The sequence below is a fragment of the Ammospiza caudacuta genome, chromosome 8 (genome assembly GCF_027887145.1).
Source record: "Ammospiza caudacuta isolate bAmmCau1 chromosome 8, bAmmCau1.pri, whole genome shotgun sequence".
NCBI lineage: Eukaryota > Metazoa > Chordata > Aves > Passeriformes > Passerellidae > Ammospiza > Ammospiza caudacuta.
In genome coordinates this window covers 24290534-24305225 of record NC_080600.1, presented here as the reverse complement: position 1 = coordinate 24305225, position 14692 = coordinate 24290534, and the positions used below count along the sequence as shown (strand labels likewise).

Sequence of the window (14692 nt, the reverse complement as noted above, 5' to 3'; positions counted from 1 at the left end):
AACTAAAAGAGAAGCTCTTAAACCAACGTGGATACAGAAAAGTTCAATTGGTATCAGTGACATTAGAAGACTAAGAAGACAGGATAAGGAGACTTCTAGTTCAGGATAACATAAGGAACATTTCCTATCCCCACAATGGGCCCTTCTCTGGTGACTTTACCAAAAATAAATTGTACAACTTCATAGACAGTGCAATTGTACAACAACTTCATAGACAGTGGTGCAAATTTCCCTAGCATCAGCAAGTCCTTAGTGAGAATATAGCTGCTGAATATACCGAGTGCCTTTTTATGCTGTTATTTGAATAGAACACACACACACAATATCTCAGAATTTATGTAAAAGACTGATTGAAATGTTAAACTTACAGCTGTGGTAAATTGGGTCTAACAAAGGGATCGTTTTCTGCCCCATTCACAGCTTTATTTTTCCTCTGCTTGGGTTCAGAATTGGCAGATGGTGCCTGAGAATTATTTGTAGTTGGAGGCTTTCGCTTGGCCAGGAGCTTTCTCTGCCTTTCAATGTCTTCCCTTTGTTGATTCACCCACTCTTGCTGCCTGTAAACCCCAAAAAGAGCTTTATTAAAGTTTCATCAATTAGCATTTTTTCAAGAACTATCTTTTTAACTGATAAGGCATTTAGAAACTTAAAAAAACTTACTGAACGTGTGAAAATGTTCCCTAGGAGAATGAACACCAGTGCTCTTCATGAAGTGGAAAAATTTTGCTAAAGTTATGGCACAATTTACTTTTTAAATATATGGTGGTTTCAATGAGATTGTTTGGTTTTTGTTGTTGTTTTGGGGTTTTGTGGGGGTTTTGGTTTTGTTTTTTTTGTTTTGTTTTTGAAAGTGCTATGGATGATTTCTGCACTAGAAAAAGGAAAAAAAAAACCATCTTAGCTGGTGGATATCTTATTTTATACAATCAAAACCACTCCCTGACAGCATCAATACAGAGCACCTGATTTTTATAGGCCAAATACTGAATTTGATCTGGTCATTCCCAAATAAACCATCAGTTCGGTTGTATGGTAAATGATTACAGCTTTTATGCCAAATACATCTATAGACTGATTTTAAGACTGTTTAGAAAAGCAGTGTCCCAGGCTATCCCATAATGCTAGGACTAAACACTGTCCTTCAAAAACAAAACTCTTGGTGAATTACTTAAAATATATGTATTCTTCTATCTATAAATCTGTCTGTACTTCCAATGAATCAGACTAATTACCAAAGAACTCCTTTGGAAGCACTGCATAATTATTTTACCACCATCTCTGAGAGTCTTGCAGAGCCCTTTTCCTTGGCCCCATCTCTGCTGGAATACCTGCTATGGCAGCTCTTTTCCAGGTGGTTGCTCTCCCCCATCCACTTGCACTAAATCCCATCTGAGGCTGCCAGACTTGTCACTGCTCCTTCACAGCACTAAGGAGCTGTACGCCACAGAAAGGTGCTGCCATGAGGATGTGCAGGTAGCACCTATGTGACCAGTGAGAACTTCACAGACCTCATTTGTCCCAATGACCACCAGGCATACTTGGTTAGCTTCCTGAAAAATCACTAATTTACCTTTATAATTCTATCAGCTGAGTTGAATAACTATGTGCTGCTTATTTACAACATTCATGCTATTGTAAAGATAGTTAAAGTGGAACCAAACTGATTTTCAGAGACACACAACCTTAGCATTCCCTCACTGATTAATGGAGTTCTATATTTTATTCTCAGTCTTCAAAAGGCAAAGCAAAATACAACATATGAAAAGCTGCTTCAATCCTAGAATATTAGTAATAAAAAAGTCCACTAGAGAGAAGTAACAATTAGTGAGAACTTTAAGAACATAGCATTGACTAACTTCACAAGATTTTGAAAAGCAAAGCCGTCTGTCCACTGTTCAGTAAACGAAGCACCATGACGAACTGTTGTAAAATGCCCCAGGCGTAATCTGTCTTGCATGCTCTTCTCTCTGCTTGCCAGCTTCTCCTGTGTGCTCTAAGAAAACAACAAAAAAAAATTCATATTTAGTAACACTAAAGTGTTCAAAAAGTCAATAAAACACTCAGGGTTTTTTTCTCCTCCAACAGCCTTTTAAGGCAAGGATAAGAGAAGTGTTAATAAAAATATGTTGTAGTATTTACCCCATTTATTCTAATTTCTACAGAACTCAAGCTGCAGTTGCCAGAACCAGTACTAGAGGACAATTTGTGCACCAAAATCCCCCCTGAGTTTGGCTCTGTTTCCCTATAAATTTTGCTGCTCCTCCTCATTAAAAAAGCACTTTATTTAGAGTATCAGCATCATAGAGGATATAATTAAGATTCTACCTGTACATGTCTACTACAACAAATAACTGACTCAAATATGATAAAGAAAGCACTTCCTATACTTGGCCTGGAAATTCCTTGCCAGAGCATCTACAATAGTACTGGTACCAAGTGACCTGGGGCAGGGACCTCTGTGTGGCACTGCACTGTGGGCAGCCTTGACTGCACTCAGATATCCACCTGCAGAAGTAAAGCAGATTCCCTTCTCAGAACCAGCACTGCCACCACAAGCACCCTTGGGATGTGACAACCAACTGAGTCTGCCTGCTCTCCCACAAAGAAAAAGCACTGTGAACACCTAATGCAAGGAAACCTCTTTGATTGCTACAAATGCTTGCTTCATAACAAATGTCTATGGCCCAAAATCATACACACAAAAAGTGAGAGGTTGTCAGAATTAAGGCTGTTCTTACAAACAGACTTCTAGACTGAAGAAGGGCCTTTCACAGGAAACATCCCTTGTGGGATTCTCAGTCAGAAGGTATGCACTTACTATCATGCCAAACAGATGGGATGCATCTTTCCCCTGCATTCCCCTCATGCTGGAACTTAAAAAGATCTGTAATAATTTATTTATGACATGCTAGTGAGAAAACTCCTGAATCCTCCAATGGCTCGCTTTGTGCCATTGTGTATGACAGCAGGATCCAGCAGCCAGCACTAGGGAAGGCACTGGGGCTGTTTGTCTTAAACTTTTTTGTACCTTAATTTCTAATAACATTGATTTCCTATTAACTTTTAAGGATTTTTTAAAAATAGGCTATTTTAAAGAAGAGGGAGAGAAACAAGGTATCCTTGTTGCCTAATAAATTGCTACTAGTTTAAATATAATTGGGGTGAAATTTTTAAAAAGTGACTCTTTCATTAATGGTAGTATGAAGGCAGTCATCTTAATTTCCTTTTTTCCATTACTTCTGAGCTGACACAGCATTTTATCATTCTACATCAAAAATTACCATAGCCACTTAAGTGTCTCACAGAGAGATATTATCCATCTCCTCTTCACAACAGATTATGTTCAAAAATTCTTTTATCCAGTGTAATCTTAAAATTTTTCCAGAAAATATGCCATATATTAAATTCATAACTTTAATGATTTGCTATTTTGCTTAACTTACGATGGGTAAATCCTTACTTACGATGGGTAAATCCTTAAATTAAAAAGGTACATTTTTCACAATGTGAAAAAGGTAAAATGTTTTATTTAGCTTATTCAGGTTTATAAAAATATTGCCAGATAGAGACCATGGATACAAAGTTTCAATCAAGTGACAAATATGAAAAAGTTGAAGTGAAAATGAAGGAATCATAATGGAGTTTTACAGCAGTTTCCAAGCTTTTATAATGAAGATTTTAAGAGCAATAAACTTACCTTTTCAATCAGAAGCTTCTTGCTCATTGAAATACATTTGTTTAACCTTTCTTTGTATTTTTCAAGTAGTTTTTGTTGTTCATCTATTTGTCTTCTAAGATCACAATTAGCCTAATAAATATATACAAAATATGAAGAGATATATTGAAACACTGTTTTTAAATCAGCTGTCACATAAAATAAATATATCTAATTTCACATGACTAAAGTAAGGATGTTTATGCATGCTTATACATGCATAAACACATCTATTTATCGTAATAAAGAATTCATTTCACAGATATATCCCTATCTATAGAAGGATGCCTTGATTCTTTTTTTTTTTCCTTTACATTGTCCTGCATTCTGTATTATAGAGCATTCAGCATAATGAGAATATACAAAAACTCTGTACCAATCTCATGTTCAGCTCTCCACTGAGGGCTGAGAAATTCAAACCGGAAAATTTTAGCATCACATCTTTAGATATGATTCTCAAGTCATGTGAATCCTAACGTCTCCAATTTAAAAGAAAGCAAAAATTTCACAATTATAAAAGTTTTAATTATCTGAGTAGGAAGCTTAACAAATTCCCTATGTTCCAACTATATTTAACTTATTACCTTAAAAATCCCACAACAATATTATTTTGATTTTAAAAAAAGTTAAAAATAAAGTTGTCTACTCCATACTGTTGAACATGTGTTAAAACAATCTACATATACAATTTCATAGTACATCATTACATGGGTTAATATTTTTATGTATTGTACATATGTATGTACACATACAAACACTAAACACACTACAAATTGTGAAATACAGGTTTGTTTCATATTTCATATTTCTGTATATCCCCTCTCCAGTGTTTCCTTCAAGAGCATAAACATTAGGATTCTTTTTCTGAAAACAAGTCTTAGAGTATAGTACAGTTTTCTTACTGAAAGTAGTTATTCATTGTCTGTATTTTATTTCTGTCACAATCACCTCCATTCTGAAAATGCCAACAGTTTTTCCACAGATAATGCCTATTCATAATTAGAACCAAAAAAAAACCAAAACCACCCGTTAGGTGAATTATAATTTGAATTTAAGGAATTAATCAACTGCCTGCAAATGGCATCGGCTTTCTTTGCACCTTCAGAAGCCCATAAACACATTTAATCATTAACAAGTTGTAGCACAGAAGCCAAAAAAAACTTATACATTATATTATATAGACTTCTTAGATCTAAGAAAAAAATTACAAAAATTAAAAACTTTTTATACCTTTTAAGTAATTCTTTAAAAATCTAAAAGATTATCCTCATATTCAGTCTGCTGTTCTGAATAAATACCTTTACCCATGTCCAACACTTACCCTGAGTAAGTCATCTATACGACCTTCTTTCTTTTCCAAGTCTTGATTTTTATTACTTTCTAGTGCAGCTAATTTCAGCATTGTGAGATCAGTCTAGAAAGAACATTTTGAAATATTTATCCTTTCTTTTTACAGCTACAGCATTATTCTTTTTATGCTCGTTAGGCAGAGAAATAAATGACTTTAAAACATTCAACAAGACCAGAAAAATCTTATTTTCAGGTGTTTGGAAGTGTCATTAAAGGTTCTTATTCAAAATCACTTTCCCTCTTCATGAGGACAACTGTGAACAGCTGGGACAAACCATTAACAGTATTAAAAGATTTCATCAACAACTGAGAAGTTACTGCTCATAAAAAAGCATAAAAACCAGGGAAAGAATGTAAACATCCACTAATTAATTTCTCTGTATCAGTCAACAGTTAAGCAACCTTTTTCTGACTAATGTGAAAGAACAGATCACATCAGAAATGGCAGAGAGAATGAAACAGTTGATTTCAGCTTTTAAAAGTCATGTCAGAATTGCGTTGATCGTTTTGACTGCCATCTCATCCATCTCATTTTTCTTCTTCAATGTCGGATTTTAAATGCAGTATGACAATGGCAGCTGTCAATTCAAATACTGCCTGAAAAAGCAGCTTCTACTTCTAAAATCACACAACAGCTAAAATCTTGAGCAAAACCTACCAATGCCATGGTCATCTATGTAATCATGAAGTGCCATGCTGTGAGCTGAGCAAGTGCAGAATACAAAATTCACCAGAGATATTTAAATTATGAGCTGCTGAACATAACTGAAAAATGCTTTGGCAATTTTAAAAAGCAAAGCTTTTCAAAGTCTTTAGGAGTTTATAAGAAGTTAAAAGACAAAGAAATAAACATAACTACTTTTTTTTTTCTGCAATGTAAAGTGATCTACCCAAAAAGTTACCTGAGTAATTTTAATAGATAACTGCTTTGGTTGTGTGAGAGGGTGGTCCCCGAAAGCTAATGAAGTAGGAGAAGGACTATTCTGTCGAACCTGAAAAGCATGAAAGCAAAGAATTTTATATACAGCTGTAGTATTTAATTATGAGCATAGCCTTAGTACCACTCTTGATAGGAACATCTCAAAGAAACAGAGAAATAAGGTATTTTTCTACACGAGCTACTACTTGGAGCACTGCATTGAGAGCTGTCAGTATGGCGTTACATACCACTTGCAGCTCAGGAAGGATGCAATACATTCTCTGAGAAAACTAAGATTGTCACTTTTGGGAAACAGACTGAAAGATTTAAGACAATGCAAGACTGACATAAGGTAATGTTAGTCTTACAAAGACTTATTTTTCTGTTCTGAGTTTTCACAACTCTAGAATAACGTGAGTTATTTTTGGAATGTTTAGTTCTCATGGGAGAACCTGAGAGGGGAAGCAAGTGCAAATCAGAAAGCAAATCCTGTTAATGAACCTAGTTTGTGTGAATGAGACCTTTTTCAAGCTGAATTCCAAAATCTGTATTACACTCCATATTATTGGCAAGACCAAGAGGATGCCTGAAGTTGAAAGCACATGGAATAAAAGCTGAGGTCCACCTTCAGAGAAAACAAATCTTTTCTGTAACTGGCAAAATTTGTTTAGCCATTTAGCACGTTGGTATGCTGGGCACTGAAATTGTGCTTATGAGAAGGAAAAAAAGGAATTAGCACAAGCAAAGAGAATTTTAGAGACAAAAGGTATCAATTATTGAAAAAAATGAGAATTTATTAAAACCTCAGCTTTTAAAGTCCCAAGCTAGGGGTCCAAGTTTCCTTATAAGTAACAAAAAAACTCCCCTTTTTTGTGTGAGGCCTATGAATAGACATCATTACAACATTTTAACATTTATTCAAGCTTTTACATAACTACCTTGTATTAAAAAGATGTTTAAGAAAAAATGACCCAGTGTTAATAGAAAATTTAGTTTTAATACTTAATTTTATTTCTTTTTTTCCTGGCGGAAGAATGAATTCTTTCCCAGGACTGATTCCTTTGAAAACTCCCCCCTTGAATACAGATTATTTTCAATGTGAAAACTCCCCTCTTGAATACAGATTATTTTCAATGTTGCTACTTTGAGGCTATAAACCTATGTGGTGCAGTTCTGAAGCTGCAGACTTACAGAAGAAGGAGCGGAATGTGAGTTCTGAGGAGAGCGGATTGCAGGAGGCACGCCTCGCACTGGGCTCGAGCCGTTCCCACCTTGGTACTGCAGAGCACACAGGCACCCCAATGAGTCAATCTTCTCAAAATACATTATACATCTACTGAAAGTACACACTACACTCTACAGCTCGTCTCTACACAGAATTTTAAATCAGATTCTATTACTTTTATCAGTGCAACCTTTAGCTGCTTAAAGAACAGTGTGAAAAATAATGGGTTTTGTATTTTAGTTCAGTTCGTCTCCATCAAGAGATGACTGCATCTCTACTTCAAGGATTAATACTGAGAAGCATACAGAAAGAAAAGAGAAGTAATCTCTCAAGAAGTCTGTCCATTATAACCAAAAATGCTGTAGCGTCCAAAAAAAGCTAAAAGGATATTTTAGAAGAAAATTTTAAACCCAAAGTAAAATTTACAAAATTCTTACCTCAAAATAGTCACTAATCTTGTGACCACGTCCCCCAATATTCTTTCCTGCAATAAATACAGCAGTACATTAGAATTGGTTAAATAAATTACTTGTGGAGGTGTCTTACATTTTTACATATAAAATAATTATAGTAAAATCTTATCACTTGTTAATTGGTTTTCTTTGATGTGGTAATATTTGATGTCCCTATATAGGTAATTAACGGATTCCCAAAACAAAGGGATTTGCATATTCCATTCATTGAGAAATCAGATATTAAGTCTCCCTCAATTCCTAAACCAGTTTAGAGTAGACTTTACAGAAACTCTAGACCTCTTAAAGATAACATGAAATTCATCTCTCATCCTACAGATCAAACCTTCTGTTCTAAGTCCCTCCCCTTTTCAAGGACTATTTCTAAGTATCAAATTGACCATATCTACTAACATTATGTACTCCAGGTGAGTTATCATGCCCACATATTCTGCCCAAGGATTTTCCTAGGTGCCAGTAACAGTGAGGGCATAGAGAATGACAAGTATTTCCAGTCCTCTTAACCTGATAATGACTTGGGTAAATCACAGTGTTAACTAGGGAAATAAAACACCAGAGATTGAGATTAGAATTTATCTTGAATGGATTGAGACTTCAGGAGAACTAACATGAATTGTATTTCTTCAACAGGAGGACTTGACCCACACCTGGCATTCCAGAGATTGCACCTATACCTTATCCAATGCACAAATGTTTTCCTCTGTTTGGCCCTAAGATGACCCAGAAATCTTAAGACTGGGCTTTTCTCCTGTAGAAGTCAGACAACCTGTCAGGAGACATCTTGGAAATGGACTATTGTTCAGAGCTTTTTATTTATAGAAAGGAATTTTTGCAATATATTAGGAGGTCATTACCCATAGATCTGTAAATTTGATTTCCACTTTTTAGCAAAGATTTTCAAACTTTTCTATTGTTTCAGCCCCGATGAATTCTCTCTAGTTCAATACACCTCTGTACTGATACTGCTGCATAATGCTGTGTCACTAAGTAGTAACATAAAAAACCAGAAACATTTGGCAATGCTTTTTATGTCAAGACTTCTAACAGAAAAATTTAGATAAAATAATTCCAAGACCTAGAATAGCACACAGCCAACTTCTCCAGTAGTTACTCAGCCAGTGTATGTATTGCTACTACTTCCCTCCAGAATTACTCCATAATTCTCCTAGTGATTTCTGGCCTCATGCTTAATTCTCATATCACTTTATCAAATTTGCTTTTATGCAAGTAAAAGAGACAGACTGCATTCCTCTTCAGTATAGAAAAATCTATTTGATGTCATGTTACAGAGCTCTACACTGAAGAAATATGTCAAATTATTTTGGCACAGCCAATTATGAATAGATTTACACTGATTTATACCACCTTCCAATTAGTTCAATGTTCTAAACAATTCTTTTCTTCAACATTTATGGATTAATTTACATATTAAAAAGTCAATATCCTGGGTATGTAATACACAAGAGATTGATTTCCTGTTTCTTTTTTCCAATACAATAGGAGGTTTTTGTTGTGCTTCAACTGTACTGTACCACTCCAAGAAGCTGCAGTTTCTTAGGCCAGCTCCTTGAGAATATTGCAGCGCAGACTACTCAGTTTTACTGCTGCTGACAGTAAAACAGTGATAAAATATTATTATCATGTTTTCTATATTAAAAATGCCAAAAAATTGCCATCATCTCTAATTTCAACACTCATTAGTAAGAGGAAGGATAGGCTACTAGAACAATGAAAATAGGAAAATTCATTCAGGTTCTTTGAACAAAGCAGGTGTCTACAAAGTAACACTTTGGAAGAAATTAATTTTAATCAAACAACATGATTATTCTACTAATAGCATGCTGCATCACTAAGGCTTCCAGATATGGAGCCCATCGCTTTAAATCTGAAGTGACATTTTCTAGCTCTGTTAGAATGAAAAATAAAGCTGATGCAGATGTTATCAGAACTATTTCTGCTCCCCTTCTGATGAATTTTTGTCTTGAGGCTAAATTTTCACCAGTTCTCACCCAAAAGTCACACAAAAGAGAGGAATGACAAAAACCAAACTTTGCAAATATTAAAAATCAGTCTCATCATGATTTCCCCACCCCTTTAAACTACTACAATCATCCACAAAAAAGGAAGAATAAAATTAAGTTCTTATATATACCTGTAAAACAAGCACCAGATATTTTTGTAATCAGTAATCCTTTTTCCCCCTTATCTACTGAAAAGAAATTCAGACCACAAGGTATTTTGCATGAGAAGAGTTGCTGTAATTCTTATAAAGATTACAGAGTTGTATCATAGCTGTGAGTTACACATGCAGTAGTTCATGATTCTTTTGGGTAATTACCAGTCCCATTCATGTTTTACTTGCCCATCCCTTCCAGTGACAAATGGGAGGGTGACAAGAATACGTAACATCATCCAAAACATAACAGCCATCTTATGTAAGCGAAAATACAGAATTTTTAAGGCTTACAGTCAGAGCTGTATTACATGCAATCACTACCTAGTCAATTTACATTTTAATTTACCTTGGCTGCTTTCACTCTGAGTGTCTGCTTTTCTTTTTCTTCCTCTGGAAGGTTCTGACTGTTTCTTCTCTGGAGTCTACAAACAACAAAAAGAACATGATGCAACATAGGCTCGATTTATTTGTATTATTATGAAATAAATTTAAATCCTCATCCATAAAACATGATTTCACAATTCAGCAGGGATGCAATTTCAGATTGTAGTTAAACTAGATAATATGATCTTTGGTCAATCAGGTACAAGCTAGAAGAGGTATTTAAGAAAGTGAGAAGTAATTCTTAAATTATTTCCCAAAAGACAATTCCACATATTAATTTTGAAGCAATTACTCCTTTTCATTCATTCCAGGGTTTCTGAATACCCATTTTTGTTTCATTTACGTTTATATTTTAACAAGATCTCTGTATTTTAGTGTGGGCATTTTAAAGCTAAATACTTAAGTGAAATAATCTGATTCTTGATGGTGTTTCTACACACTGCTGTAGCATAAACACAAAGTTCCAGTACTTCAATAGGAAGCCAAAAATGTTACATTTTTTCTAAGTGTAAAAGATATTTCCAAACTAATAAAAAACTGTATAGATTTCTAGAATCTGCTGAAAATTAAAAAGAAAGAAAAAGAGGAAAAAGTAGAGAGCAAAAATTCCTCAAATTGTTATCATCTATCCACTTAGAAAGTGTCATCCTCCCCATATACTTTTATCTCAAGGAAAAGAAAGAAAAGTATCAATGGAAAGTGAAAAAATAGAGATCTGTTAATGTTTCTGGAATAAATTTTTCTATACAGTTGCCTTGAAATTACAATCACTATGTACAACACAGATAACAAGTAAGGGCTGTGATCAGAAGCATCTCTAAATTACATTTGCTCCTCTTTGATCTGAGGATTCAAACCAGTTAGTCTTCCCAATTTAAATAATAAAAGCTGCTCTCATTCAGCATATTGCAGCTCTCTGTGTGTGTATTCTTCATGGTGCCTCATACATAACTGGAGGAAGCACAGGAGACATTACATGATCTATTTTACCAGTACACCAAAGTTCCTTAATAGCTCAGACTAAATCTGAGATCAGTGACAAGATGCTTCATTCTCTCATGATACCATCATTTTCTAATTTTATTGTATCTGTCATTTGGTGCTCCAAGAATGCTTTCTTAACACAGCAAATTATATCAACATTCAAATTTCAACCATCAGTAAATCATTTCAAGGACCTTTCAATTCCAAAATCTTTGTGTGGATATGCTCAAACATGAATTTACTACAAATACCCAACAGTATTTATGTTGGCAAGAACCACTTTAAGCTACCTGTGATCCCTAGAAAATTATTAGACTAATAAAAGAACAAGCAGGACAAGAAAGGTCTTCCCTACCTATACCATGTATTTTTTTATGTGTTTTGACTCTTGTGACTAGCTTCTTAAAGATATCTTTGGGAGTTTTACAACCATAAATGTTGTATTATCAGGCTGTAAATTAAGTTTAAATTAAATATATTTTACTTTAAATAAACTCATCCAACTGACATCTGCATCTTCTACAGTGCTATCATACATTAGCAAAGTATCTAACACAGAGTCCTGGAAATGGAGCTAACTCAAGACTATTGATTCTAAAAGCAGAAAGTATAGCTAAGAAATTTAACTTTAATAATTTGGAATTATTGCCAGGTAAATAGGTGACACTAAGCTACCTTTCCACGAACTAAATTGAAACTACTTAACTAAGCATTTTCATGCTACTCTTGTTTTCCAGCTTTCAATTCTGCATTTACATTCTAATGTAGTAATTTTTACCTACCATATCAAGAAAAAAAGGTTTAAAAACTAATTTTACCTACCATATCAAGAAAAAAAGGTTTAAAATCTAATTAATGGAAAACCACATAAGATTTCCCCCACCAAAACTAGTTTCCAGCTGCTTTGGCTTGTAAAACCAGCCATTTAAAGAGGTTTATAGTTTCAAAACTCAAGTAATTCATAAATGTCTATTTCCTTAAGCTCTTCTGATTTCTTTCAGTGTTTAATTTAACCTTCCAAACCAGAAAGTACTAGCACACTAATGAGGTTATTAATGAGGTTACTCAACAAGGTCATGTCCCCCTTTTCTAAGCACAGAATTCGCATGATAATGTACAGCACACATCAATCACTAGAAAATGTACTCCAAAATCCTTCCTAATGAATGGAGTCCTCTGAATTACAAGAAACTGAAGACTAATGGGGCTGGGGAGTATCTCCCTGATAAATGAAGACTGAAGCTACTCTCTGTAGCTGCCAAAGTATTTACATATAGCCAAGATTTAAATTAAAATCTTACTATTTCATAAGCAAGATAAAATACTTTTAAGGTTACCCAATGCTAGATTGTAAAGTTGTATTAAAGTCACACACAGCCTGGCATACTAGCAGAGCCACATACATCTTGGTCTTGATCCTAGTTTTCCCCTCAATTTCAGTGTGCTTCTCCAGAGTCTTCCCTTCACATTCCCAGATTTAATGTGCCACTTCATGATGAAAGCACAGAGTAATGACATGAATGCATCATCAGGGTTTGATCAGAAATTGACACTCCTGCTAGAAATTAATTTCAATGATTCTCAGATTTGCATATCTACTTTTTTTTTCTCCCAAGACCTACTGTAATACAACAGTGCTCCTCCAACATCAAATGATGGCACTGCCTCCCTAGTGAGCAAGTCTATGATTTCCATATACTACCATCATGATCATTTCCATTATGATTTCCATATACTACCATCACTGTTACTATGAAACCTTCAAGGTCATGCTATTAAAACAGACAAAAACCAACACAACAAAGCAATCTCACAACCTGTTTGCAGTACTAAGATCTACAGTTTACTTTTTATGGTACTTTAGCATATAAGTAATGAGATGTAACTTTAAGAACTGTAAAAATTTATTAACATACTTGCTATAACAATTATAATAGAGTGAATAGAACTAACAACTTCTGAAAAAAGTCAAGAAAATGCATTTTGCTACTCAATGTAAGTAAGACTCATCTTTCACTGTGCAATGGAGCACAGTGGACTTCTGTGCAGGGACATTTTCAAAAAAGATATGTGTTTCTATTTTAGAATACAAGTCTTAGAATATTTAAAAGACAAAATACTATCCTTACTCAGAAGCAAGACTTGAGGTTACAACACTGTGCAGAGATTTTCAAATCACATGCCTTGGAAAAGCTTTGCCTCTATATCTCATGTATAGAACTGTAAAATAATATTTTCCTACACCAAAAACTTATTACACATGTAGTCAGTGTTCTGAGATCACTCAACTACTCATAGACATGGTTTTCTGTCAAGGAATGGCAATAATGCATCATAATCTTCAGGCTACTGCAGCACATTCCCATTCCTACACCTACATCAGAACTGCATCACTGCCCAGAGTATTTCTAGGAAAAGCCATGAATAAAAACAACAGGCAGACAGAATCTTCTGGTTAAGAAAATAGTCTATGCAGCTGGATGCATAATCCAGCTGGGAAAGGTGAGGAGAAAAAAAAAACATAGCAGAGCTTTTTTCAAGAAAACAACAAGAAAAACAAATCACACATACAGAATTTTATTTATAAGGTATCAGCTTTGGGAACCAATTAAATTCACTTGCTGACAGCCCAGTAAAAAAGCATCTTGTAGTGACTGAGCAAACGAACAATTAGGCCCCAAAGTAAAGCTCTGACGTGAAAATAACACCAAGAGCACATTCCAAATGACCATCTCGCCAGCATGACACACTGTCACACAGGGCCTAGCCTAGGCCAGAATCCACTCTTGCTTACAAAGGATATAATCTTATGCATGCAATCTGTGACACACAGAGGCAAAACTGTCAGAGACACTCACTGGCTCTGAAATAGGTACATTCTAAGAGCTGTAGTATTAGTGCAACTATAGCAATGCTCATCACTAAGAGGAAAATATTCTACTCAAGGCAAGTCTGAGCTCTGCACATTTAAACCTAATAAAAACATGCATCCTTTTCTTGGATTGCAAACTGGATTTAGGTAAGAAAATATGCAGTGATAACTGCAGCTTTACAAATAAAGATGACGTCTACTAAGGATGTCTGTCCTTGGCATAAATCCCTATTTGGAAAGAAAACACAGTAAACTAGTTTCTAGAATATTTTCAAGGATTCATCCAAAGATCAGTCAAAGCTATCTGTGCTGATGAAACACTTTTTACTTATGAAACAAAAGACAGTAAACTACATAAACATTTTCAGCTCCAAAAGCTGTATCCATCCTCAGACCATGACTACATAGATAACAGAGAAGCAGCAGCAGCTACTTTCACGACCAAAAATCCAAAGAAACTCACTTCTTCCAGTCAGGAACCAGAGGCTGGTTCCTCTTCCAAGAGATAATGTCTTCCAGTAATTTACGCTCTCTGCTACCTATCTGAGTAGTCTGCATTTTACTTTAAAAGCTTCTATACAACATAAGGCATCA

The 14692-nt window shown here is 34.9% G+C and overlaps 1 protein-coding gene across 3 annotated transcripts in view; it reads right to left on the bottom strand.

The window, feature by feature from the left end:
• The window catches only part of TLK1 (tousled like kinase 1), a 93635-nt gene that overhangs the window by 24330 nt on the left and 54613 nt on the right, over nt 1-14692 (bottom strand). For all 3 annotated transcript variants that reach the window (XM_058809976.1, XM_058809975.1, XM_058809974.1), the window contains 8 exons: nt 10205-10280; nt 7647-7693; nt 7176-7262; nt 5968-6057; nt 5037-5129; nt 3698-3808; nt 1857-1993; nt 369-557 (listed from right to left, as the gene is read on the bottom strand). In XM_058809976.1, the coding sequence (XP_058665959.1) occupies nt 369-557; nt 1857-1993; nt 3698-3808; nt 5037-5129; nt 5968-6057; nt 7176-7262; nt 7647-7693; nt 10205-10280 (830 nt within the window). The remainder of the gene's footprint in view (nt 1-368; nt 558-1856; nt 1994-3697; nt 3809-5036; nt 5130-5967; nt 6058-7175; nt 7263-7646; nt 7694-10204; nt 10281-14692) is intronic.